Here is a 25,986-nt window from a genome sequence, read left to right on the forward strand (position 1 = left end):
AATTCTTCTAGTTGGATACAGAAATGTATTGTGAATGTAATAGTAGTGTGATTAATCTCACCTTCTCTAAACTCCTGTTTGCGGTACTGCTTGGTGACTTCCACCTGGAATACCTGGTACTCACAGATGAAGGCGGCCATCTTAGACAGGCTCTGTCTGCCAGAGCCCCCGACACCAACCAGCAGCATGTTGCCTCTGAGCTGACTGATCACACGTACTACACGGGTTACTGTGGAGGGAACACAAAAACATTACCTATGTCATAAATTCAACGTGAAATTCTTTATTTATAGTATTCTTACAACTGCTATCTACAACTGTCACAACATCCACAAAAAGTAATAGTGTGCAAACTGTTCTAACATTGACATAATGGAGCTTTATGTGTGCCTGGAAATCCCTGCACTCATGTTCAAACCAAAAATACATACAAGCTAGGGTCAATCTATGTCGTTTCTATAGTAATGTACTGCTATTGATTTGCAATGGCATGTGGTAAAGTGGTACATTGACAGAAGCTTAGAGAGCAGAGCCTGGTACTGAGAGGCCTTTTCTCTTTCAGAGCTTTTAGCTGCACTCCATGCTGTGTTTTTCAAAGCTTCATCAAACTGGGCCTGAATCATAAAACACTGAACACAGCAAAGACCGAGTGTAGCAGATAAATAACTCGTAAACTGATTGTGGTAATGTACTGGATTGACTGGACAGAATGTGATGAGTGGACACCGTGGGTTGATTCATGAGGGGGACTTTATGCATGTTACATTGTACATCTGAATGTGTGTGTGTGTTGTGTACTGAGACGCACTGTGTTCAATGGCGTCTCGGAAGAGCACCAGGCTCATGGGCACTACGCCAGATGTCAGGTTGTAGTCTTCCAGCTGAGTTTCCATAAACTTCTTGAGACTGTTCATGTCCAGCAGGTCCTCATACACGTGAGACTCATTTAGGAAGTCACCTGACACACAAAGAGAAATAAAGACACATTAACACATTCATATCCACTGCTGTACTCATTAGCTTATCAGTTTCATAATGACCAGTCCATTTTTTTTATCTGTAAGAGTATTTTTAGACTCTGTACTCTGTGTGCACAGAAATAAATGTACCAAATATTGGTGGCTGCTTATTGGGGCAGATGCTATGGAACGTGAGGTCAAAGAGTGAGCCCAGTTTCTCCCCCATCAGAGCAACAAAGGCCTCCATGTCACTGTGATCTACGAGCCGATCTGAGAAAACCCTGCAATCAACAAAAGAACATAGACATCAAATATTATCCAGTGTATACACAACAAAAGCATCCGTACATTTTGACTAATGAAAAATAAAGCAGACAACCATTTCACAACCGGATATATTCTAGGGTTCAGATAAGGGATAATGATACATCATGACACTGTCACAATGAGACCAGAGTTGAGGTCAATATGCTATATGACTGAGAGAATAAAGATTTAGTGGTAAAAAAGGTTACCTGAAGCACTCATGGATCCACAGTCTAGTGATGTTGTTTTTGGTATCATGGAAGTCTGGGTGAGCTCTAAGCAGGCCCTGAAACACCTAGAATATCATATTTAACATAACATTTCAGTTAATTTCAAGAAAATCTTTTCCATGGCCAGTGATACTGGTCAACCTGAATTACAAATGTGAGGTTAAGTGCACAGAGCTTTCAGCTTTAAACTTTAAGCTGAACTCTCTTTCTAAAACAGGCTCCTGTTTCATTGAAAACATATTTTAGGTGGTATGTATTTGTTTGTGGGTTATCCGTATTAATCTAACCCATCTACAGTATATATATTCTTGTGTACCTTGGATATATCCCTGAGGTTGAAGAGGTAGTGTATCTTGGCTGGAGTGGGAAGAAAACGAGCTGTAACAGCATAATACAGTTCTAAGGTGGCCTGAGTCAGAACCTCTCCAATGGGCTTCACCTCCTCCTTAAATCCCTGTAGTTTTTGGTTGATCATGGTACTGTAGATCCGCCGGATCTGGGATTCCTGCATGCAAAGGGGATGTGCTTGTTGAAGTTTGGAAAATCTTGTAAATGATATAGCCATACCAATCAAGAGAAGGAAAGGCAGAATAGGAATTTTCTACAGCATCTAATAATTCCATTTCATGCTGTCCACTTCAAATATTCAAGAAGCAGGGCAACTGAAGTGTCAAGTGTTTATTTCCTGAATACAATATGGCACCAGCCAGTTTCAAAAGCAAATTTATTTTGCTCTTTTGTGTAGAAAAAGTAGAGTGGGGAAGAGAAGAGCAGAGGGAGGGACAACAAATAAAACTGCCAGATGTAATATAGAGCAAGACAGGTTGAAAAGGAGCACAACAACAGAGATGAAAAACTGCCGGATAATTGAAAAGGACTGAAAAGAGACAAGAGGTGAGCTGGAGAGGGAGTGAGCAATGAGTGGAGAGAGCAAGGAAAGCACAAAAATACAAAATAAAGCAAAACAAGAAAACAAAAGAGGGAACAAATAAATAGGAGGCAGATGGGAGGGGGTGAGTTAGCAGGGGGAAAACATTTGTAGAAAGCCTTTCAGGCTCCTGGGTTGATATGAGTGAGTGCAATTTTGCAGTGATTATCATTATCATTATGACTATAATCATAAGTAGGGTATCTCCTGTATATTGAGAGAAAAAAGTGGTTGTCAAAAGGTGACAGAAGATGAAAAAAAAAAAACATCTGCCACGTGGAACATTACCAAGATCAACCTCACTGAAATGTACAGTTACAGTTGGATGACAGAAGAAGGAAAGATACAGATGAAAGAGGAGAGGACTTACATGAGGAAAGGTCATATTAATGAGGTTGAATCGACTCTGTAAGCGGTCAGAGATGTGAGTCCTCCCTCCACCAGGGGGCCCCATGGATGCCAGCAAGAACATGTCCTATCAAAGCAGACACACACACATACACACAGTCAGAACAGAAAAGGGTAGAATTTAATCACACACCTATGGCGTGAAATATATTTCATATATAAAGGTCTTGTCCCACATATTGAAAAATAAAGTTAATTAAGAGTTAATTCATGGGAAGGCCTTCACCCTCAACTGAATGCCCTTTCTCACCTTGACAAACTTTAGGGTCTGTTTCTGGCGATCATACCAGAAGCTGTAGTCAATCCAGAGGCGCAGCAGCTCCAGTGGTGGCTGGGAGCCAAAAAGGTCATGAGCTGGCATGTTGAGGTCATCCAGGAAGCATAGCAGGCGCTTCCCACCTGCTGGCACAAACACGCTTTTGGTTCTCTTTTCTATTCGGCTTTCCACGATGGCCTGGATGTTATTGGAGGTGGTCTGAACAGTGGTGGAAACACAGAGAAACGGAGAAATACAGAAAAACAAAGATGAACTGTAGAACTGTATCTTCAGATGCAGGAGCCATACATTAACAAGTTTATTAATACATAACTAGTAAATACTACATAACTGTAGTCAATAAGTTAAATTAAAATTTAAATCCTGTGTTAATCATAAACTGAAATCTTGAAAAAACTAAGCACGAGCCAAAAATGTTTTTGTAACAGTGCTTTCATTCCTAAGCCAAACTGGTTTCTACAAGGAGAGAGGAACAAGAACACACGCCTGACATGCACAGACCATGCAAAGGCACCAACCTGTGAAGACATGTTGACAGTGAGAGCAGTCCACTTGTCATCTAAGCCCTGCAGGACGCTCTGGGCCACCGAGGTTTTACCAGTGCCCACTGGCCCAGTGAGCAGCACTGGGTACCGACCCAACACCAGAGCTTTAACAAGGAAATTGTAGCGAACTGTGTCCACTGTAGGAACCATAATCTTGTAGAATGGAGCACTGCAGAAGAGGAGAGAGGGAGAGATACAGATGTACTGCAGATGTTACGTAGGTTATTTCATTTAATAAATCAGCTAATGTCAGATACATAAAACCACCTGGTTGCCTACCTGGCATTGTAACGCCAGTCCTTTGGCAGCTTATCTTCAAAGGAAGCCCAGGTTTTGTTCTTTGTGTCCACAAAGTACTCATACACTGTGTCCTGAAAGAGATTACATAAAAAGGTTCAGAGCATGTTGGTACCTGCTAAGACAGATTCATTCAGTTTACTAATGGAAAGTGAGGTTGTACGGTATCATCTATTATCAGCATCATGCCTGTGGTGCATTTAAAATGTTTACATCAATCCAACCAAGGCTTGCCACTCTAAAACCATGTATACATCATACTGATATAGTGTTATGTTTTAATTACAATTCACAGTACATTTAACACTGGTCAAGAAAGCAACCTAGAGAACAAAGAGAGTGCCATCTGACTGATTGTGTACATCATGAGTATCTAAACAAAAATTTCGCTCTATGGAGGACCTTGACAGGGAAGGTGCCCTCCAACTCTCGTAGGAAGTTGTCCATCTTCTTGCGTCCATCTTCGTCAACAGAGGCACAGACGGACCAGATAAGGCTGAAGATGAACCACAGCTCCACAATCCTGCCCAGGTTTTCTGTGTCTGACGTATTCACCTAGAGAGAGGGAGAGAAAGAAAATGACATTGTTTTGCTTAAGTGACAATATCAGCCTTTGGTTTGAGATTTACTTTTTAATGTAATGGGGTGGAGTTGGATAAATTATTGCTTAGTTTCAGTCTCAAGACAGTTACACCAAAGGAAAGATCAACATTTAAGAACAGCTGGAAAATGACTGTCCATAGGAGGGACTATGGAGTGGAGGTCACAGGTTGCACTTTTATTTGACATACCCCATTGCTGGATGTGGCCAGGGAGTCATAGAGGCGGCAGAGAGAGGTTACTCCATTGAGCTCAGTGATGGGGATCAGCTCCTTACAGTTACTCTTCATAAAGTTCAGCGTGCTGTCCACATATTTCTCAAACAAACGCTTCAAATGTTCCACTTCAGCCTGTGGAGAAATGGACAGAGTGATGGAGGGAGATGGAAGAGAGAGAGAGAGGTACCAGAAAATAAGGAAATGAAGTAGAATCTGAAGTAAATGAGAGAAAGCGTAGCAAGCAGAAAGAGGCCACACTCCACCTGTGTGTATGCGTGTGCCTCTGTCGAGTAAAGCCACAAAACCTGCCTTGCCTTTGCGTTTGTCATAAGCAGGTTTTTAAAGCAAATGCAATTTTGTGCTGCGGCGTAATCAGCATAAACACAGGCCCAGTTGTGCCTCTCCTCCCACACTGACCCAAACATGTTGATTTGGTGTGAGGAAGTCACAGGTGTACATGCAAAGAAATAGACCTGTGTCTGAGGAAAACTGCATAAAAACTGTATTTGCCCAACCACTGCCATTGCACCTGCAGGAAAATTGAGCCCTGAGTCTACTGGTTATTATGAGTGAGCACATAGTACCTTGTGTCGCTTGTCCAGCCAGGACTGAACAAAAGGCTTCCATCCCAGATCAGTGTAATCATTGTAGACCATCCCACAGCGAGACACTGTAGCTGGTGAGGCCATTGCCAGGTTCTCCACTTCAAACAGCAGAGACACCTATGACGAAAGAATTTATGAATAGTTTTTTTAATGTTGTGATTGTTTTAATGGATATGGTTCAATACCATTAAGCAATGTATGGTAATTCCTCTTTTTATTTATCTGGGACCATAAACACTATTGCATCATACCAGACTACTGCTATTATAAAAGGTAAAGTTAAATGTCCCTGTGTTGTAGAGACAAGAGCAGTTGTTTGCTGACAGAATGTTGCCATCAGTTTCAAAGAAAGAAACTTAAAATAATTTATGATCATGTACATTAATGGTTATTGTCACTATGTCTAGAGAGGGCATTTGTGTTTCTCAGCTTATCAGTTTTTATGGTAAATTTTAATTAAAGCCCTTTCCCCATTTTAATCAGGTAAAGCACACAAACATGAGCCAGACTGAACGAAATGGATCAAGCCAGTTGACTGTGCTGGCTCCTAATCAGGTTTGAGCTATTAATCAATATAAAATGTCCTTGTGCTTTTACCCTTACTGAATGAAACCAAAACACCCCAGTGTGTGTGTTTTATTTGGAGAACTTTTAGTTGCTGCCCAGAACAAAATTGTTCATTGCATATTCCCTCTGGCAATCTACTTTCCATTTGGACACTGGTGAAACTTGGCAATGTCTAGTTGTCTTTTGTTTGAAAACACATATATTCCACTGTAATACTTTCACAATGTGTAAATGTTCCTCTATTAAAAAGGCTTTTTAATGGAAGACATGCAACAGTAGGAAAAGCACATGTAACTAATAAAATTAAATTCAATTTCAGGGTCCTGGCATTGTGCATGCTGCCTGATGCAGATATTGTTAATGTTATTAGCAACACATGTGCCTTTCCTGCTGTCTATTCAAAATGTCTTCGTTGTAAATGGCCCATCAGTTAGGTTTTTAGTTCTGTCCTCACCTGCTCAGGCATGGAGATTCTCTCTCCATTGATGAGTGTCAGCACCTTGTTGTCATCCATAACAGAGTTCATACTCTCTATCCACAGCGTGTCAACAGGCCCGTCAAACACAATCCACTTCTCATCTGGTTTCTCATCTAAAGAATGGAGAGGAGGTCAAATATGTGACAGAAATATAAGTAAGAATAACTTGCCTCTGTTATGACTTTACCTTTTCATTAAAACATTCTAATAAAAACTGACCTGACCCTCAACCTTTGGATTTTCAGTTTGAGAACCAGTTACATATTGATCACAAAAAGACCAGAGTGTAAACACAAAGAGTTTGTGTGGTCTGTGTTTACTGATGTGCCTGTGAAGATTCTCAGTCATCCAGGTCATGGTGTTTCTAAAAGAAGGGAAGAAAGCCTTCCCTAAACTTATACTACATATTGCGTTAACAGCAACGTGTGTTTTAGTGTCAGCACCTGCGCAGGCTGATCTCATGAGAGAAGACAGCACTCCATCAGTCCACTCATTGGTGGAGAGGTCATTTTCTCCATACAGTTCTCCCAGAGTCATTGCCTTGGGGTTCAGAGGATACTCCTGTTGTGCCATAAGGACCAAGGAATGAAAGAAAAGATAAAAACATGACACAAAGTGAATAACAGTGGCAGATCATAATTTCTGAAGACTGTCAGCTACAAAAATTATGATAACACATGAGAACAGTAGTTTTTCACAAAATATGCGCATGGTTTTGCTGATTGTATAAATTCTTATGGCAACAGAGAAGCACAGAGAGACAGATAATGGGAACCAGTTCCTTCTGATTAAAACAGCAGTATTGGCCAATAAATTACAGTTTTTTTCTTTTCCATCCACACCCACCTGGACCAGCTGGAAGTCAGGCACTCCTTTTTGGTGCAGGGCAGTGAGGGCACCCTGCAGGGTCCTCCAGGTAACACTCTTAGCACTGCCCGTCTTGCCTACCAGCATGGAGGAGTGTCGAGAGTTTTTGGTCTCATAAAGTTGGATGACTTTGGTCATGGTAAAAGGAGTCACCTGCAAACCGCTCTGACGAAGCTCCACCTCTATGGCCTCCTTCAACTGCAACAAAGCGACAGAAAAAGATACACAGGTCTTCAGTGATGCTGATTCTCTAACACAGACACATGGCAAATATGTATTTAGAAAGACTTATGCACACATAAACATGCAGGTGTAAAAATACATTTGGACATGATCACAAAGAAACACCTGAAAACTCTAAACACACTCAGGCACATACTCATGGACATTCAGACACATGTACGCAAACACAACCCTCCACCACAGTTAAAAACAACAGCCCTATAGAAAGACAGAGATAATGATGAGTTACACAGCAGATGCAGTGACAGCAGTGGTGTCTAAATGTTGTCTAACTCTGCTGAGTTACAGTTTCAGTGTTGGTAGGAGCTGTTTATGTATGTATTTTGGAGCTACAGTGACTATTAACTGAAGCTGACAGCTCTCAGGAGAACCTCAGGGGGCAAATGAACTGCAGCTGAGCTGTACATTGTTGTGCATCTACTTGCTGAGATAAGGAATAACCTTCTTGGTATTTTGAAGTCTAAGAAAAAGGAACACTGTCACACAGTCAGAGCGAACCTAACAAAACACTAGTTCTCTGCTGACCTGCATCAACTTACCTTGCCATAATCTATAACGGGTGTTTCCACAGCAGGGAACAAGTCCTGGGTGATCCCATTGAACAGTGGAAGGTCAGTTGAGGACAACTTAGCAATGTTCATGTCCTTCATAGCCATTAACAGGATCTGAGGACAGAGAGAGAAGGGCAGAGTCACCAATGATACCACTTAGTTTAGCTTAGTTCTTAGAGCTTCTTAGACCTCATTTGAAATGGAAATACTGTTAGTTAATTCAACAAAAAAAATCACCAGGTCCTGGTTCTCCTATGGTTTAACTTTGTAGATAGACAGCAGGCCAAAACAGAGGAGTCTTTTTAGTCTTAAATTCCCTCTTTGTGTTTCTACAGACGGTATTTCCTTGCTGAGCTGCAGTGGAGGGACAGTAACACAAAGACGGAATTTAAGACTGAAAAGACATAACTTTTGGAGAGACCCACTTGGCTACCTCAGACTGTTGAAGCCTCATATTAGCTTCATATAAACTTTTGAAACTAGGATGCTTTTATAGTTAGAATGAACAGGCAGAATGATTACAGCAAGAAACCCTGTTTCAGTGTTCATGTAAGACAGAGTTAAGTATATCATACTGGTTTTACCACTTTGTGTGTGAGACAGTAAGAGAGAGAGAGAGAGAGAGAGAGAGAGAGAGAAAGACAGATAGAAAGACCTACTTCTTCATCAGGAACGTTGGGGCAAGAGCGGCGCTTCTTTCCAGCATAACGAAGCAAGGAGGTGAGAGCACGCAGGCCAAAGTCATAGTGGTCCTGTTTAGACAGCTGCTGCACTGCCAGGGAGTACAGGGTGAACACCTTCTTCGCCAGGAGCTTTGAGAACAAAGATGGAGACAGAGGTAATGTAACACACAGACAGAGACAGAAAAGGAAAAAACAAAGGAGGAGGATGAATGTCAGCTTAAATAGGATTAAAATTTTGCAGTATAAACCAGAGATGAGCCACGATGAGGAAAGTGTGCCTGTAAAATATGTTGTTGAATATATCATCACTTCCCATTCCCTGCCTCAGTGGACTTTAAAGACATGTCTCAAATCATACATCTGTTCAACCTTTTGCATTGCAGATGAAGAGACTAATGTGAACTGAGCATGTGAAGTTTGTGTTTCACATTCATCTGTCTGTGCAGTCTTCATGCTGCAGGGAGACAAGGAAAAAAAAGGAGATAAAGGCGATTAGATTCAGAGCTTAACAAATACAGACATTTTACCCGCTTTGAGCCAGATTTTAAAAATTACTTATTTAGTTTTGATTTCCTTTGTGTCTTTGCTACTCTTTTAAGCATAACATTTTGTTTTGCTGATGTTATATTTGTGAAATTCTATAATAATAAAAAAACAGTTTATGAATAAATACAACAATGAAAGGTCATTATAAAACTGAAAACATACATAAATTAATGTGATAAAAATAATGTGTTTGAATCTATATAAGATATGTTGGTGCCCCTGTTCAAGAGCGAGAGATGAACTAGGATCTTCTTCAGCACACAGCTGAAGCACACATACCACCATCACCTCTTCCTATCATTCTGTAGTAAGTAAATACATCAATAAACACTCATAGACTGGACATCCTGTCATGGAGTGAAGCTGCAAGAGCTCCCTTGGGTTTTCAGGCCCAGCTCTGGTCCCAGGGAATCATATGACTGTTGGTAATAATCACACTTAAATGCATACATACATACATACATACATACATATACACAATAATGATCTGACACCTGGGCCCTGCCTAAGCTCTTCACATAAAAAAGTGAGGATGTCTCCTCAAGCCTGTGATAATTCAACAAGCTATACTTCAGACATCAGTATGTATTCATAAGTGATACATCCACTGCACAGACAAGGCCTTGTTAGTGAGTGAAGTTTCCTTTTAGTTACACAGAGTGATACAATATTGACACGTTCACTGGCCTCCAACTAGTAGATCAATCCTGGCTACAGAATATTGATGCTGTTCAGGGTTTTGCTGCATCACACTTGTGTTTGGCAAACTACGGATGAATAGTACATAATCATCCTGGAATTTTAAGAACAGATCCCAGTTTATTACAGAGCAGCAAACAAATACCATAGATGTACCTAAATCAACAGTGCCATTCATTTAGAACAGGACAATTCTGTGTCTCCTTTCCTCGAGTGGTAGTACCTTGCAGTTGTTGAAGCCCTCTCCAAACAGTATGATTTCAGCAATTAGAGTAGAGTCCGGCACCACCATGGAGATTGGCCTGAACATGGACTTGAGGTTGTCTGGAAGCTCCGTACGACCAGCGTACCCTAAGGAAAAATACCAATGGAGAGAAAGTATTATCATTACAAACAGAAAGAGCCAAAATGAAAAAAACTAGTCTCAAACTATTACAGCAGCATCCACTTGTCTTCTGTCTTTTAATATTCTGAGTATGATTCAAATGTTATCATATCTTGGTTGAAGATAAATGGATGACGCATTTTACGCATCTGCACAATTGTGATGACCTACCAGGATTCATGGTGATAAAGATGCCACATGACCAGACCAGACGTATGTGCTGTCCATCAAAATGGAATTTGGACTGTCCAGCTGACAGGGCAGATAGGATGGAGAGGATCTGCTGGGCCACTACTGACAACACTTCGATGTTGATCCGGTTGAACTCATCGAAACATCCCCATGCTCCTGTCTGTTTAGGGTGAACATAATAAAATACAAACAAAACTGATTGTTGAATTACACCGAGAAAAAAAAAAATCCAATCAAAAAGTTTTGTGAAGCTTGTCTTTCCCTAGACAAACAAATCATTTTACCATGTCTTAAACACACAGATTTGTTGAGTATCTTTAAAATGTGCACATGGTCAATAAACAAAAATAGAGAAAGAGAGAGTAAGCTACTATTTACCGTTTAAGTGTTTTTGATCTTGACTTGCATGACAGTTATGTTTCAATAACTACTTGGTAAAATCTGCAGTCCCTAACATACACACACTGACTTTTCATTAAGGTCGACACCATCATCATCCCACTCTCCCTCCTCCCTACCTGTGCCAGGCCAGAGTACATGCGTCCCATGGATTTGTAGTCTAGTCCTTCAGAACAGTTGACTACAATGACATACATGCCTAAGGCTTTGCCTAAGTCTTTTACTGTCTCTGTCTTTCCAGTACCAGCTGGGCCTTTAGGGGAGCCCCCCCGGTGGAGATGGAGCGCTGTGGTCAGGGTCATGTAACACCTGGACAGAGTCAAACAGCGAGAAGTATGTGTATAAAAGAAAATTCTTATATTAACTACACATTAATCAATTAACTTGATTGATTAATATTGATTATGTGTTGATGCATGCATTTCATTGGTGCACTAATTGACTGAGTGATGACAGTGACCTGTCAGTAAGTGGAGTAATGACGAGCCGTCCAGAGTTGCCCAGGTATTCATAGCCATACTTGAAATGTGTGTTAGTCTGTCGGATTATGCAGTCATTCGCATCCTGTCGGGAGAAAAAAACAAAACAGGAAATGGACAAGTTGGTCGATATTTTCTTGGGCTCCTTCCAACTCACCTCAGCTCAGCAAAATTGATCTCTTGCTATCATTAGACAGGGCAACAAACTGAGTGATGGAGAGTGAGAAAGTCTGCTAATAAGGAAAACGTGAAAAACAGGGAGAGTATATGAACTGCAGAAGTATTTAAGTGTTCCCTTAAGTGTTCCCTTAAGTGTTCCACAGCTAAAAAAAAATGACGCTGACATGATGGCGTGACAAAAGTGCTGTCTTTCTCTTCAAACTGCCTCCTGTCTGTTGTTCTTACTTGCCTCTATCAGAACATACCTTATCCCAGTATAGTCGCAGCTGGCAGAGCCACTCAAAGGCACTGACGTCATTGCAGCCTGCCTTCGCTAGCTTGTCAATGACATCCCGAGCATGAACCTCCACTGTGACCAGTGCCACAATCTTCAGACGTAGGACTTTTGACAGGTTGCCACGGATGGTCTCTGAATAGCACTGAAGCATGGAGACCTGAGAAACAAAGACAGTTATAGCAAAGGCTCAAGAGTGTGTTGCAAGCCTGTCAACTCTGTTACCTTGATTCTAACAGGCTACTTTAAAAACAGCCAGTATCCATAATATTAAGCTTGACGTGCAGTGAGTTTACTCAAAATTTTATTTCATTTTCACACACATTCTAGAAAAGATTAGTTTAAAAGAACAAAAAGTGAATCAAACCTGCTTCTTCTTTATGGACTTAAGGGAGGACTTGTCAGCTCTCTCCTTGCTGGTAATGAGAGCTTTCGTGACATCAGTGGTCCACTGGATCTGACTGGCAGTGATCAGCATCTAAAGCAGGAGGGATACATATTTAAGAAAAACTGAATCCTTCAGTTTAATTAAAGAACCTCGGAGCTTTGACTAAATTCTATTCAAACATTAATGCATTACTGTTTCAATGTTCAATATATATTAACTCAACAAGCAGGACAATTTTCTGAAATTGATGTTAGGGAATATATGACTAACAGAGACAGTAGGTCAAGAGCATGTCAGAGCCTCATTGTCAGCCTGTTGATCAGAATACCAGATGGGTGAATATACAAAAGCAGGACAGACAATTAAAGAGATAAAAAGCAAAGATAAACGCACCTGTCCTGGCCAGTCTCTGACCCATTTGTCTCTCTGTCCTGTCATCTTTTTCAGAGCTGCAAGGCAGTCGCTCAGACAGTCCTTCAGCTTGGTACGCATGGTCTTCTCAAGATCACACAGCCAAACCTACACACACACAACAAAATGGTGCTCACATTCCACTATTCTCCACCATAGAGCTCTTACCTGTATTCATTACCACCAGTGTTAACATGAATTCACTCTTATTTATCATCATCAACAATATCTATGATCTGATCATAATCATTATCTTCATCACTGCTATACCTCCACAGGTTTGTCCAATGGCATTGGCTGGATGAACTCAATATACTCCCCATCAGCAGAGAACATCCCGAAGGCTTCTGATTTGATGCCCACCTATAGAAGACATACATACACAGTTGCAGCTTTCTGTACAGTCACTCAGCGCAAGATTCAGTCTAAAAAAATTTTCATATTCTTGAATCAACATACAGGTGTGTAAAAACGTCTCGTTTAGTCATATAACCAGTTAGTTTTTCACACAAGAAGTGCCTCTGATTATCCATTTTCCCTGCCTTTTTAATGTGCAGGCTCTTGATGTTGTCGAAACATTTTTTCAGGTGGGGCTGCATGGCCTCTGGGTTCTGTGACTGCCCCAGAATCTCCAGCACATCATCGTTGGACAGGAAGTAGAATCTTGGGAATATCTGCCTCTTGGTCTCCAGGTACATGTCCAAGGCCTTCTGGATCTCCTCCAGCTTGGCACTCATCTCTGACAGCTTCTCCAGCAAGCCTGAAAGACAGCAGACTGCAGGCTTCACTAAATTCATCATCACAATTTTGTTTCTTAACATGCAAAATCCACATTAATAACAGCCATATCCTTTATTCTCAAAGGGTGATATTCTTGTTATTGTGTTATTGTTTAAAGCAAATATGTTCTACAATATGTCTGTGATATCCTGTGATATTCAGAGTGCAGATTGTCTGTCATCTTTTTGCCACAAGGTGGCACCTATTCATTGAAGCAATACCTTCAAGCTTGCTCTTGAAGGTATTGCTGTTCTCTCACACTTCAGCTTCCTATCTACACCTATTAACCCTTACACATAGGCCTTGAATTCAAGACGTTCTTTTAGTTTCAGTATCATGAGGACACAGAGGAAAATCTGATGGTTTGACTTCATCTGCAGTTCTGATAATATTATTTTCATTAAAGAAGCATGAAGCATGTCATACCAGGGTGGTGTGTTCCCTTCAAGGCATTGTTATCCTCATGAAGTCGACCCATGATGATTTTCCAACTGGAACTAACATCTTCAAACTCTTTGCACTCCTGAGGCAGCTGCTCCCTGATATCTTTTCCCTGGAAAATGTTCTAGAGGGATGAAAACAAACAAAAATGGAGAGTGACAGAGAACGACTGAGGAAGGGCCAAGGGGAGAGGTTAATTGTATAAGAGACACACAAAAAGAAAGCAATGGTATAATGTATTGATAACAGGAATAAAACAGAGGCAACAAAACCAAGTTCAGAGAGCCGTGAAAGAGGTGAGCAAAAATCATCAGCAGTACTGCAAGAATCCAAAAATGAATCACGTCTAATAAACCCAACTCAAACTCTCCAATAAGCTAAGACCACAGCAGATGATAAATGTGTACTCCATCAAATAATGGCTTCTCACAGACAATAACGAAAAACCAACTATAAAATAATGATTATCCATGCATATTAATAAATCCTCTGACACAGTATGTAAGTGTTTCTTGTACCTCCAGATAAATCCATTGACGCTGCACAGTGAGGATCATCTCAATGACTTCCAGCACCTGGGACAGCTGGCGTTCCCAGCAGTCCACCTCCCTCTCAAAGGCTTTGACAAACCGAGAAGCCTTCATTGTGGACAGAATTACTTGGTTGTCCTCCAGGGCCTGGAAAACCTCCTCTGTGCCCCTGTGAGAGACAGGTAGGAAGAATTAAACATGACTGCTAACGATTGCTTGTAATGGATTCCAACAGTAACACATTTTCACCGTGGAAAAAGCCAGTGAAGTACACAGTGCACTGACTGTTTAGCTATAAACAGAGTAGGTCCAATTCACAGACAAAACAAAAAAAAATCTGGTGAGCTTGTTCACAGGTTGATACATTTCTGATTAAATTTCTCATTTGTCCTCAGGCACATAGCCAGCAGTCATTTATATTTCTTTTTCTGACATTTCTGTTTATTGTTTAGCTCTTTTCATTTGCGGTTAAAGTCTCAAAAGAATTCATTTACTTGTTTCGTGTTCTGTACCTTTCACACATCCTTACTGTAGTTTATGCTTGAATTACAGTCTCACTGTGTCTCTCTTCCTCCCCGCCTCTCTCCATCATGTTCACTGTAGGCCAGTGGCTGACTAAAGCCTTGGCCCATCTGCCAAATCAGTGGCAATGACTTGAGCTTCTAATTAGACTGGGCGTGAGGCCTGTCTCTATTCATTTTATATGCAGCAGATGGCCTTGGCATGCCTGCTGTCATCAGTCAGGCTAACATTCGTTTAGCTTAGTCCTGCTCATTCATCGCTGACGACATACAAACAAACACACACACACACACACACGTCCTAATTCTGACTTCCAACAAGGCTGTTAACATATAGATAATTCTGGCATCAACACCATATATGCTTAGGACTATACAGCCATGGCATTACACTCACCTGTATCCAAAGGAGCTGTACTAAGCTATGGGATTTGGCAATACAGGTAAATAAGACATAACGAAGACACAAATCTGTTAGCTCTCGTTGGAGAGAGCTCCAGCCTGGGTTAGAGTTAGAACTTCTTTAACCCTCCATACAGCCCTGCCTTCAAGGCTCACTTTCTCACCTGAGCCGAAAGTGGCCTTCGTCTTTGTAAGGTGCTATGTCCAAGAATATTTCCTCCCATGTCTTGGTAATGCTCTCCAAACCCTTGAATATCAAACATAAAGAGCAATATTAACAGACAGAACACATCACCGACAGGTGGCTTAATATGAGGGGGCAACATTCTATTAATGATACATTTTTATGACTAGGGGATCAATGACAGGGAACCATGAATGTTAGATTTTGAGAAGATTAGTCTACTTGCAATTATACAGATTTTTTTTAATGATGGTTTTATCAGTAATATTGAAAGTAATTTTCTAAAAGGCCTGGCTAGACGCCACTTAGGAGGAAACCCTCTGAAACCTCGTGGAGTATTTCAATTAAGAAACTGACAGGTTAGTCATTTTACTAAGCTAACCAATATCAAATAAATCCCATTACATGACTGCACCTTTCAGGCTCTCCTTCACTCACAGAATGTATGAATGCAGTCCCAGTTACTAACTGTACAATTACCTGCCGTTTAAGTAAATCTGCTGCTAATTACATGCAGATTGAGAGTGTAAAGCACAAATTTGCACTGTGGTGCCATGTGCCTAAGTGTGGCCATAAAACTGCACTGATATAACCCCTCTGGAGAGGGACAAGAGGCAGACAAGACTGCTCCATGAGCTGGCTGTGCTGTCCGATAACAGCAGCGATGAAGGCAGGGCGGAAGGGAGCTAATTTGCTGCCTACTTTGCTTACCAACTTCCTGGGTGATATCCTGGTTGGAATGATGGCATGAGAAGCTACAAAAGTGCCCACTAAGTGACAGAAAAGACCAGAGGAAGAAATTGGACCTGTTCTATGGAGAGTTCCTTGCTGGAGGCTCCAGCGATCTCAGAGATCTTGTCAGCATACTTGTCGAGGCCAAGAGATATAATCTTCTCCAGGGTGAATTCAGAACTGGTTTGGTCAAAAGAGCACTGCAGCTCTTCGTAGATCTGCTTCCAGTGCCTTAAAGAAAATTGAGATTGAAAGTATGGTTAGACTTAGTAATCGCCCTCTCAGGTGACTGTTACCAAGCCATGTCAATTACTAGTTACAAAATCAATGAGTCACAAATCTGCTTCAAAGGGATTTACAAGCAGAATTCAAGTAAAACTTTCACATTACAACTGTGTCAATTTTTAACTGTGTTCAGCTGAAGGAACGAGGGACATAAATGTCTCTCTTCATGACGATGGCACCGTGGCAGCAGTGCTGTACTACAGCCAATACCTAGTGTGTGCTTAAAATAGTATACAAAACTAGGACATTTGTGGAATGCAGTGCAGGAGCATCGTGCGCACAGTGACTGACATAACTGACAGCTGGCGCTGAGAGGAAAGAGACAGACGAATCTGTGCCAACTCACACTTCCTGGCTGTACTTCTCCTTTTCAATCACAGCAACAGGGGGTCTCATTTGAGACCCAGGTAACTCGGCCATGCTTGATATTAACCATGAAATAAATACACCATTTTCATTCCTTGCCATATTTTTCAACATGTTCTTTGTTCATTACCCTCACCAACTACCATAACAACCAGCGTGCTCAGCACAGGATGTGTTGTGCTTCTTTCTTTTTGTTTTCTCTCTGGCGATTTTCTGGTGCAAAATGTGCCTTAATTATGTGTTGATTTATATTTACTACCCACGCACAGTGAGCAAATGAAAGCACTTTTAGAAAGTTACATCAGTAAGGATAAAACCCATTAATGTCACCCACTCATCCTTGCACTCATCCAAATCAAGTTGTGCTCTGCCTTGTCCAATGCATTTTGGTGGTGCAACTTTGACAAAAGATGGGATGCTGGTTCTTTAAAGGAGGTTTTTCTTTATAGGGAGTGTGTACGCATTCAAATGTGGTACCACTATCTCAGAGTGGGGAGGGAACGCAGCCAAAGGATGGTCCTCTGGGAATGGAGCTACAGACACTGATGGAGGACTGTGAGGAAAACCTTGGACAGAAGTCAGCAGCACAAACTTCAGGAAAAGCAGACTGGACTAAACACTGTAATATGCTTATTCTGTGGGAACATTCTCAATGACCATCCTTTTAGTCAAAGCTGTAAAACACTCCCCTGTACAACAAACTAAGCATGGAGATCACTCATCCCAGTATCAGTCAATATCTTTAAAGCTTTAACTGCTATTTAACTATCAGTCAGTACCTGTCTCTCATGGCTGGGTTCCTCATGTCAGCAATGAGAGGGATGATCCGCTTGAACTGGTCAATCTTGTTCTTTGAGAAATCTACAATGTCCCACTCCTTATCCTGCAATCAGACAAAGAACATGTCCTCACTACTGTGTAAAGTAGACATGAGAGTGGCTGAGGGATTTGTTTAAGGGGTGCATCCTGTAATATTAGCAGCAAGATTTGTGTATGCCGAGGGAAGGCCATAAATTTAGCTGTCACTTAAATTTACATTTAAGTTTGTGGGTCTAAAGTAAAAATACAGAGTCCCCTAAGAGGCTGCTAACGTTATATCCATTATAAACACAAAGTGTCATTCTGTGTTCTTTCTCCAGAGATCATGACCAAAATACAGCTCCCAGATTGTAAAGTACTCATTAAAGGTACTGCTTTGGCTTTCATGTACCATTTTTTTTCTAAGAAACAAAACCTAAACTGACACAGGTAATATATTATAGCTAAACTATGGCTGTCACACTGTAGCGGGAAGCCAACCTGATTGCGGCAGAACTGACCTTTAGTTCTCTCTTGAGTTTGTGGAGTTTTTTGTACATGTCCTGCGCCGTGCTTTCCATGTTCTCCGTCCGCAGTGTAGCAAACTGACCGACCTTCCAGATGGTCCAATTGGCATTCCATTCCTGTGTGATCTCCCAGACCTGCTGCAGGTGGTCTATGTCCTGTACAGCACATACAGACACATGCAAATGTGCACAAACACAAGCTCAATAATTAAATGCTCCTGTTTCATTTTTAAAATTTAATCCTATAGTCCATTGTTAAATTCATGTAGGGAAGCCCGGAAGAAAGAACTGGATACTGAAATTACAAAGTGTGAAAATCCTGTATTGAAAACATTCACAGTAAATCTATCAATGCTAGGCGTACTGTGAGACAGTTCAAAGTGGTGCTTAGATTGAATTTCTCTCCCAATAGATCACAAAAAAAAGATGCTTCATCCTTTTGTGTGAAATGTTCAATAGATCAAGGAACTCTGTCTCACCGAGTTTTCAGTGTCACAAGTCACAAACTTTTTGGGGTCATTTATTTGATTTCCCAGTACACTGGCTCCTCATTTGAGCCAGTGTATGACAACCATAGTTAGGACTATGAGTGTTGCACCGTGTCTGACCTTCTCCAGTGTTCGGATGCATTTGGATGGGGGCTGTTCTATTTTGAAAAAGCCCAGGCCATGAAGGATGGTGCTCTCTTCCTGTTTTAGAGCCTCCAGTTGGCTGCGATGTCCTTCTATTTGCTTTAAAGCCAGATCAGTGCTCAGCGCACTGCTAAAAGGACCTGTAGATGCACATGTAAAAAGATAAGAAAGCTTACACATGAAAAAGCATTAAAACAAACATTCACATTCTTATGTCCACACAACACAATCACAAAAACAAAGGGCAGGCATATTACATAAATGTATAAAATTACATATAACATGACAGAAGGTTTGATCCATATCAGCCACCCCAGTATCACACTAAGGAAAGGAGGGAAAAAGGAAAGGGAAAGATGGTAGCACTCAAAAACAGAAGGGAAAAGGCACGAGCCAAAAGGGATGAGGAAGAGGAGGCAGGGAGAAGTGAAGGATGCTGATGGGGCAGGAAATCAGTCAGGTGATGCCTTACAGTCAGGGACATCCCTATTGCTGTGACAGCAAAACAATGACAGCCACATACTCAGAAATCATCAGGGGCAAGAACAGATTAGACACAAGCGATAGGTTCTACAGAGATCTCGTACAGGTCAGTGAGGGCCCAGTAGGGACAGATGGAACAGTAAGGTGCACACACCATGATGATGAAACACTTGCTGATAATGTATCTGAGTGTGTGTGAAAGAGAAATTAACCTGTGCTGCTGAACTCCTGCACAACGATCTGGATCTTGTTCTTAAACTCCTCCGAGGATTGGATGAGGCTGTTCTTAAATTTCTCCTTGTGCTTCTGCAGCATGATATCACTGTCGATCAACACCTGCTGGAACCACACCCATTCGCCGTTCAGCGCTTCGAGCATATCCTGCACCTGTGGGTAAACCAAGTGGCATAATGATGAGAAATAATATTTTTCTGAAAAACTTAAAGTGTGCAGAAGTCCTACAGAGTTCATCATTTCTTTTTAGGGAGGCTGAAACATCAACAAGCTGGTCTTGATTAGATGAGAATGTGTACGTACAGTCCTATAGTGTAAATGTGTATTTAAAATTTTAGTTTATTAAGGAGCGAGGTACTTACAGCCTGTTCCACAGGGAGCTCATATTTGTCCAGGATAGCAAACTGTTCATGGATGAGAGGAATCTGAGCTTCTGTCTTGGCCAAATCACCTTGAAGAGTCTCCAAGAGCTTCAGGCTGTCACCAAGCTCAACCAGTGATTGGGGCGGTTTTCTCAGCCTAAACACACACATACAAATAATGACAAAAAAAGATTCACACCACCTTTAGCACAATACATGTCTCAGATATTTACAGGGTCAAAAGCTTTTCCTTTTCCTTTCCTTGACTTAATAGATCAGGATAAGTTACATTTTAATCTGAATTCATCGTGTCCTCGGGTCAAGGCCAGCCAGGGACCTTTGTTAGGTCTCTCTCTTCTTCATTGCCTGTCATCTCTACTGTATATAATAAACAAATAAAAGACCTTTCACTTGTCTCCCTACCTGTTGGCATTGGCTTGCAGGGAGGCATGAAGTTTTTTTAGGCGGGTGCTGCCCATGTGGCTGAGCAGGTGAGTTAACTTAGTTTGCAACTCACTGAAGTGCTGCACCAAGGAGGACTTGAGTGGAGAACAGTCCAGCATGACAAACTGGATGTTCAATACTGTCTCTTTCTGTTGAACACTGTTGGCCTCTTCTGTGTACCTGGGGAAAAAATAAAAAGTTTACAGTAACTTCTTAAACAGGTCAACTAAGGAATGATGTTTAGAAATGAGTTTCTATTGCACAGTACCTGTGTATATCTGCATCAAAAGTAGTGACGGGTAGGTTTCGTCTCTCATAGTCTTGTATGAAGGAGTCCTTGTTGATCCCCCAGATGTCCCTGTATTTGTCCCAAGTCTTCAGATAGGCCTGCAGGTGGCTGGCATTGGCTGTCATCCCTGTGGCAACTGTAGCCTGAAATTTTCTTATCTCCTCGTCTTGCTCTGAAGGATCAAAGTGGACCAAGGTGACAGTGGGGACAAGAGCAGAAGCACAGACAGACAAGGTCACAACTATAAGGTCTAACTATAATTGGAGGCATCTCTGTCTGTCTGTCTGATTTTTTTTTGTTGACAACAGCTCATCCAATCAAAGTCAAACTTCAAGGGTGTAATGCTGAGGAAAATTTCCAAATAAAATCAATGAACACATTTTAAGAAATAGCTCTAACCTATGTTGATGTGTATAGGATTCCCCTGTGGCTGTTTGCAGCAGAGAAGTTCAGGCAGTCGTTTAAATTCTGAGATTGTGCTGATGAGCTGAGGCATAATGTTCACGATCTGAGCAAGTTTTCCGAGCGTTGGGGAGAACTCGACCTGTCAAAACACAGACAGAAAAACACACGCTGCTGTCAAGACAATTTACAGTACCTGTGTGTGGGTGTCATACCATAACCATGCAGCATCTTTACTGTAGTAAAGAGGGGAAGAAGGGGCAAGGAGAGGAGTAGAAAGGACACACAGATTCAGGAAGGACATTGTTGTCATCGTCTGGTCGCACACCAGTTCCCCCTGGTCTTGCAAAACTGTCTAGTTGCCTGGTTAATCCCCCAAACCCCCCCCTGCCTGCAGATCACGGTTGCTAGTCACTCCTGTTGAACTGGCATAAGGTCGCAATGCTCCCCGGGCTATCACCACTTCCTCATCCCCTATGCCTTCACCCTACATCCCTGATCCCATGCCTTCTTAGTAAACATCCATATGCTCAAAATGTTATCTTTCATGTTGGCACGAACAACACAACCAAGCAGCAGGCCAAAGTTTTAAAACATGATTTTAACCACCTTTTTAACCAACTTAAGAACTGTGGAAAGTCTGTTTTCATCCCGGGCTCAATCCCCACACTTGGCTGAGGCAAAGGAACTTGTAGCTGACTGCTCCTTACATGGTTGCAATCAGCCGTAGCACACATGCATGTACTACAGATTCACGTCAGTGATTGACCACTACTTGCTCCAAATACAGATACAATTTTTACTTGTGTGAAATTCAGGATATGTCATACGTATCTAGACATAGTGTAAAAAAAGCCATGATCATTTGACCTAATTGGATTACAAGTGGTAGCTGATACCTTTGGTGTGGTTTGAGGAGTTGATTGCTGTAGTGTGACCAGGACCTTGAATAAGGGATTGGGTGATGTCTTGTTGTCTCCGTTGATGGCCCTGGAGAGCTTCTTCATGGAGCACTTGATGTTGCTTCTAAAAGCTTCCTCCACCATGTGGTCCACCTTCTCTATGTAGGTCTGCCAGTGCTCCTGGACCTTTAACACAAATGTTAAACAAATGTTTAACAAAATTGTTCACACATAACATGGCAGTGCAAATGTGGGCAGGATCCTGCCTAACAGACAACTTTAGATTTTTACTAGTTTAATTGCTAGATAAACAACTTATGTGTGTCAATACAAACACAGAGGCAAGTAAAGAATCTTGCTTCTCTATCTTCTAACCTTCTGAAACCATGTCGAAAACAATAATCTTATGAATTTAACAAATTACAATTTTCTAAAATGCAGGAACATCTTTCTGAAGTTATTTTTGGCCTTATATGCCTTTATTGGATAGTTGCAGCGAAGAGAGACAGGACATTTGGGGAGAGAGTAGTGGAGTGATATAAAGTAAATGGTAAAGCCAGCAGGGAGTTGAATATTGTATGAATGACAGAAAAATATATCACAGACCTCAGGTCCATCGTTTGAGAAGGTGTTGTAAATGCGGGTCATGATATCAACAATATCCTGGTGTGCTGCTCGCAGTATTTGGAGATGTCTCTGCCGGTGATCCTTCTGGTCATCCTCAAACTCCAGATTCCTAAGAGTAAAAACAAGAGCAACAACCAAGATGACAGCATAGAGGAAAGCCACAAATACAAGAATAAATGAATGAACATTATTTTATTCATACAGTGTATTTATTCTCTTAGGCATATCTTGTAGTGAGGAAGAAATCACATAACTGTTTTTACCTGTACACAGTCTTTCCATCCAGTCTAACCAGCAATGTTTCACCGATGTGGCGACAGAGGTTGGAGATCGACAGATTGGATACTTTATAACCATTAACTATCTGCTGGATCTGGAGTGTAACAGAGAGGAGAGGAGCTGCTCAGTGATTACAGTCCAATATGGTTTTCTTACTGGTGTCAAATCAGGTAAACGTGCTTTTGGTAACTGTGTCCTCTTCTCTAGAACATGTGTTACAACCTTGTCAATGTGAAGGAGACTTTCACGGATGAAGACGTTGGAAGCTCCCTTTGACAGCCACAGGAGCTTGGTAAGCCCTGGCTGAATCTTCTTATCCATGAAGTGAATTCGCTCCCGAAACAGACCCAACTCATCAGGAGACAGCATTCCAATGATCCTGGCACATACACACACACAGATCAGAAGGGCATTTAATAAATGTTATTGTGTTTCACTTACTGATTGATTACTACTCGAACAGGCAAGATTATGTAACAGCAAGAACCCTGTGTAGAGTGTGTGGGAGTTTGTCTTTTATGGGTAACAAGTAAAACTTTTAATGCTTGATTGAAACATGTTGGACAGACTTTGCATCATGATGAAACTTATTTATAATTTATATATAATAGGGTTTTCATTTGGTTACAATGCTGCAAAAAAGAGCTTGGTCTGGTCTGTTCTACATGATAGTTCCAGGATCTTCCAAAAATAAATGTTGATGGTTAAGGTATAATAATGCATCCCACCCTGATATCAGAAATCCTTGCTCAATGCTGCATGCATACAAGTTATCTTCTTCTGTGTGTGTGTGTGTGTGTGTGTGTCAGACCTGTTGTAGTTCCTGATCAGCAGCAGTGCTCTCTCCCGCAGGCCTCTGAGGTCCTCCCTGTCCTGGTAAATGTCAGACACACACTGGGGGATCTCAAACTTCAGTCGATCCCAGTAATGGATCTCAGAGAGCAGGTTTAACAGGTTCCTGGACAAGAAAGCACATTAAAAACACAAAATAAATAATGCACACACACAGGCACAATTATATGTGTCTTTGTGTTTTTTGCCAGACTGTTTGGTGCATTTCTCTGTATTCAGCTGATGGTAAGAGTGTATTTATCCCTCCTGTGCAGTCATGGATGCAGAGTTAACACACAAAAGTACAGGTGTAGGCTTATGTGTGTCTCAAGCTTCAGTGTAAGACACTTTGCCAAGTGTACAATGCCAATGTGTTGTGTGTAAATTGAGTTTGTGCAGCTCACTTGTCAAAGTTGATGTCCAGCTTGGCAGGACTATCCTTGCAGCGAACCATAAGTGGCTGCTCAAGTCTCTTGAGGTATTGTCCGTCCAGGTTCTGGTTCCACTCACTGAAGTTCTTCCTCACCAATTCATCCAAAACCTGGACCATCTGACCATAGGTGGAAAGCACTTGCTTCAGGCTGTGTGACTCAGCCATGAAGTGGGCCTTCTGAAGCACCTGGAAGGGAACAAAAGAGAAGAAGGATGATTGTTTTTGAGCACTAACTGTAGAAACTGGTGTGTGCCACACAAAAAAGAAACAGATTATTATGTAATCTCATGGCTTTACCTCAATGGGTCTGTCTAAGCGACGTCTGAGGGCCCTTAACCAGTGGGCCCGGCCTGCTATCTGGGGCATATGGTCAGGAGGAGACCATGTCCTCTGGTTCAGCTCCTTGTTGACCATTTTGAGCTCCCTGTTAAATATGTTGTACACTTCCTCCACCTTCTCTTCGGTGGTGCGCTTAATGGCCTTGGATGAAGAAGATTGGATGGGAGAGAATGAGTACACAATTTGTGTGTGGGGGGGTAAGAGGCAAGTGAAAGATGAAAGTTGAGCGGCAAAGAAAATAGAGAATGAGAGTCTGAGAATGAACCTTGTACTGAATGAACACTTAGACTGAAAACTACAGAGACCATAGGAATCCAACCATGAACCTACATAGCTAAATAAACTGTAAAGATTTAATAAATATGAGGTGAGAAGATGTGCTTGATTGTGTTGAGTATTTCACGTTTCATATGTGTTGTAAAAGCTAATGGAAGACACCTATCTGTGTGTGTGTGTGTGTGTTTGTGAGAGACACCTCTCTAGTGGACATAGGCCTAAAAATGTCCAGAAGCCAAACTCCTTCCTCCACTGTGTTCACCGTCTTAAACACTGAATTGATCAGGTTCTGCAACATCATATCCAGATCCTTTACCAATGCACGGAACCTGTGCATACACACAAATACATATACACACATGAAGCTGATAAATGCACCAAAGCACACTAGGACAGGAAAGCTAATATCCAGGGTAGCAGAGAGAGATCAGCTTAGGTAGAGTAACTAAAAATCTTACTTACTTTGGTTAATGAAACTAGAAGTCAATCTAGGTTGTAGCAGCATCATGAAAATTCATTTCAATATTTCATTTTCTCACACCAAACAACTAATTTTTGGCTTTTTTAAATACTTCTATGTTATTTTATTTGGTCTTAGTTTGTGTTAAAATGTTAATAAATGTTAATGTACTAAAGAGCAATAGACCTACTTGTTGAATTCATTGCACCATTTGACGTTCATGACATCAAAGATGATCTTGTCAACAGAGCGCAGGTTCTGTAGGCCACAGTGGAAGTTGCTCTCTATCTCCAGGAGGGAACGAGTGAACTCTGGTCCCTGGCAACTGCTGAAGCATGGCAGGGCCCTCTGCTGACCATCCTCCCAACGGGCAAACTGATGCTGGCAGTCACAGACCTCAGAGAAGGCAAGGGAAAATAATAAATCTCCAAATGCAATCAAATTCTATTTCAACACGTGAAAAATAACTGTGAAAGCTTTTGTGTGCACGTGTTAATGCCTATGAATGTGTGAGTAAGAGAAAATTCACCTCAAGCAGGTCCCTGAATCTCTGAATGAAAGCATCAATCATCACAAAAAAGCTGGTGTGGTCCAGGACCCAGCCTTTTGAAGAACACCTGAAAATAGAGGGGGGAATAGAAAAGAGAAAAAAGGACAGAGCTCAAGAGACTTTTATACTGACAGCAATCTAATCACAGAGGACATCTCTCAT

At 41.4% G+C, this 25,986-nt stretch overlaps 1 protein-coding gene across 1 annotated transcript in view; it reads right to left on the reverse strand.

Annotated features, from left to right (window-relative positions):
- dnah2 (dynein, axonemal, heavy chain 2) overlaps positions 1-25,986 on the reverse strand; it is a 50,926-nt gene that overhangs the window by 20,600 nt on the left and 4,340 nt on the right. Inside the window, exons 7-53 of the mRNA XM_041031824.1 lie at positions 25,465-25,670; positions 25,014-25,143; positions 24,497-24,679; positions 24,171-24,385; positions 23,747-23,893; positions 23,158-23,314; positions 22,920-23,029; positions 22,636-22,765; positions 22,027-22,215; positions 21,125-21,269; positions 20,705-20,897; positions 20,416-20,616; positions 19,993-20,149; positions 19,609-19,783; positions 18,890-19,053; positions 18,276-18,437; positions 17,736-17,839; positions 16,380-16,536; positions 15,554-15,636; positions 14,455-14,635; positions 13,922-14,060; positions 13,258-13,475; positions 12,986-13,078; positions 12,698-12,823; positions 12,284-12,394; positions 11,888-12,076; positions 11,444-11,547; positions 11,103-11,292; positions 10,564-10,744; positions 10,231-10,358; positions 8,739-8,891; positions 8,068-8,193; positions 7,265-7,483; positions 6,862-6,979; positions 6,395-6,531; positions 5,353-5,490; positions 4,742-4,900; positions 4,353-4,505; positions 3,933-4,024; positions 3,627-3,822; positions 3,082-3,306; positions 2,794-2,898; positions 1,812-2,000; positions 1,475-1,560; positions 1,110-1,240; positions 809-958; positions 62-229 (exon numbers count right to left, since the gene is read on the reverse strand). Of these exons, the coding sequence (XP_040887758.1) occupies positions 62-229; positions 809-958; positions 1,110-1,240; positions 1,475-1,560; positions 1,812-2,000; positions 2,794-2,898; positions 3,082-3,306; positions 3,627-3,822; positions 3,933-4,024; positions 4,353-4,505; positions 4,742-4,900; positions 5,353-5,490; positions 6,395-6,531; positions 6,862-6,979; positions 7,265-7,483; positions 8,068-8,193; positions 8,739-8,891; positions 10,231-10,358; positions 10,564-10,744; positions 11,103-11,292; positions 11,444-11,547; positions 11,888-12,076; positions 12,284-12,394; positions 12,698-12,823; positions 12,986-13,078; positions 13,258-13,475; positions 13,922-14,060; positions 14,455-14,635; positions 15,554-15,636; positions 16,380-16,536; positions 17,736-17,839; positions 18,276-18,437; positions 18,890-19,053; positions 19,609-19,783; positions 19,993-20,149; positions 20,416-20,616; positions 20,705-20,897; positions 21,125-21,269; positions 22,027-22,215; positions 22,636-22,765; positions 22,920-23,029; positions 23,158-23,314; positions 23,747-23,893; positions 24,171-24,385; positions 24,497-24,679; positions 25,014-25,143; positions 25,465-25,670 (7,213 nt within the window). The remainder of the gene's footprint in view (positions 1-61; positions 230-808; positions 959-1,109; positions 1,241-1,474; positions 1,561-1,811; positions 2,001-2,793; positions 2,899-3,081; positions 3,307-3,626; positions 3,823-3,932; positions 4,025-4,352; positions 4,506-4,741; positions 4,901-5,352; positions 5,491-6,394; positions 6,532-6,861; positions 6,980-7,264; positions 7,484-8,067; positions 8,194-8,738; positions 8,892-10,230; positions 10,359-10,563; positions 10,745-11,102; positions 11,293-11,443; positions 11,548-11,887; positions 12,077-12,283; positions 12,395-12,697; positions 12,824-12,985; positions 13,079-13,257; positions 13,476-13,921; positions 14,061-14,454; positions 14,636-15,553; positions 15,637-16,379; positions 16,537-17,735; positions 17,840-18,275; positions 18,438-18,889; positions 19,054-19,608; positions 19,784-19,992; positions 20,150-20,415; positions 20,617-20,704; positions 20,898-21,124; positions 21,270-22,026; positions 22,216-22,635; positions 22,766-22,919; positions 23,030-23,157; positions 23,315-23,746; positions 23,894-24,170; positions 24,386-24,496; positions 24,680-25,013; positions 25,144-25,464; positions 25,671-25,986) is intronic.

The sequence above is a fragment of the Toxotes jaculatrix genome, chromosome 23, assembly GCF_017976425.1.
Source record: "Toxotes jaculatrix isolate fToxJac2 chromosome 23, fToxJac2.pri, whole genome shotgun sequence".
NCBI lineage: Eukaryota > Metazoa > Chordata > Actinopteri > Toxotidae > Toxotes > Toxotes jaculatrix.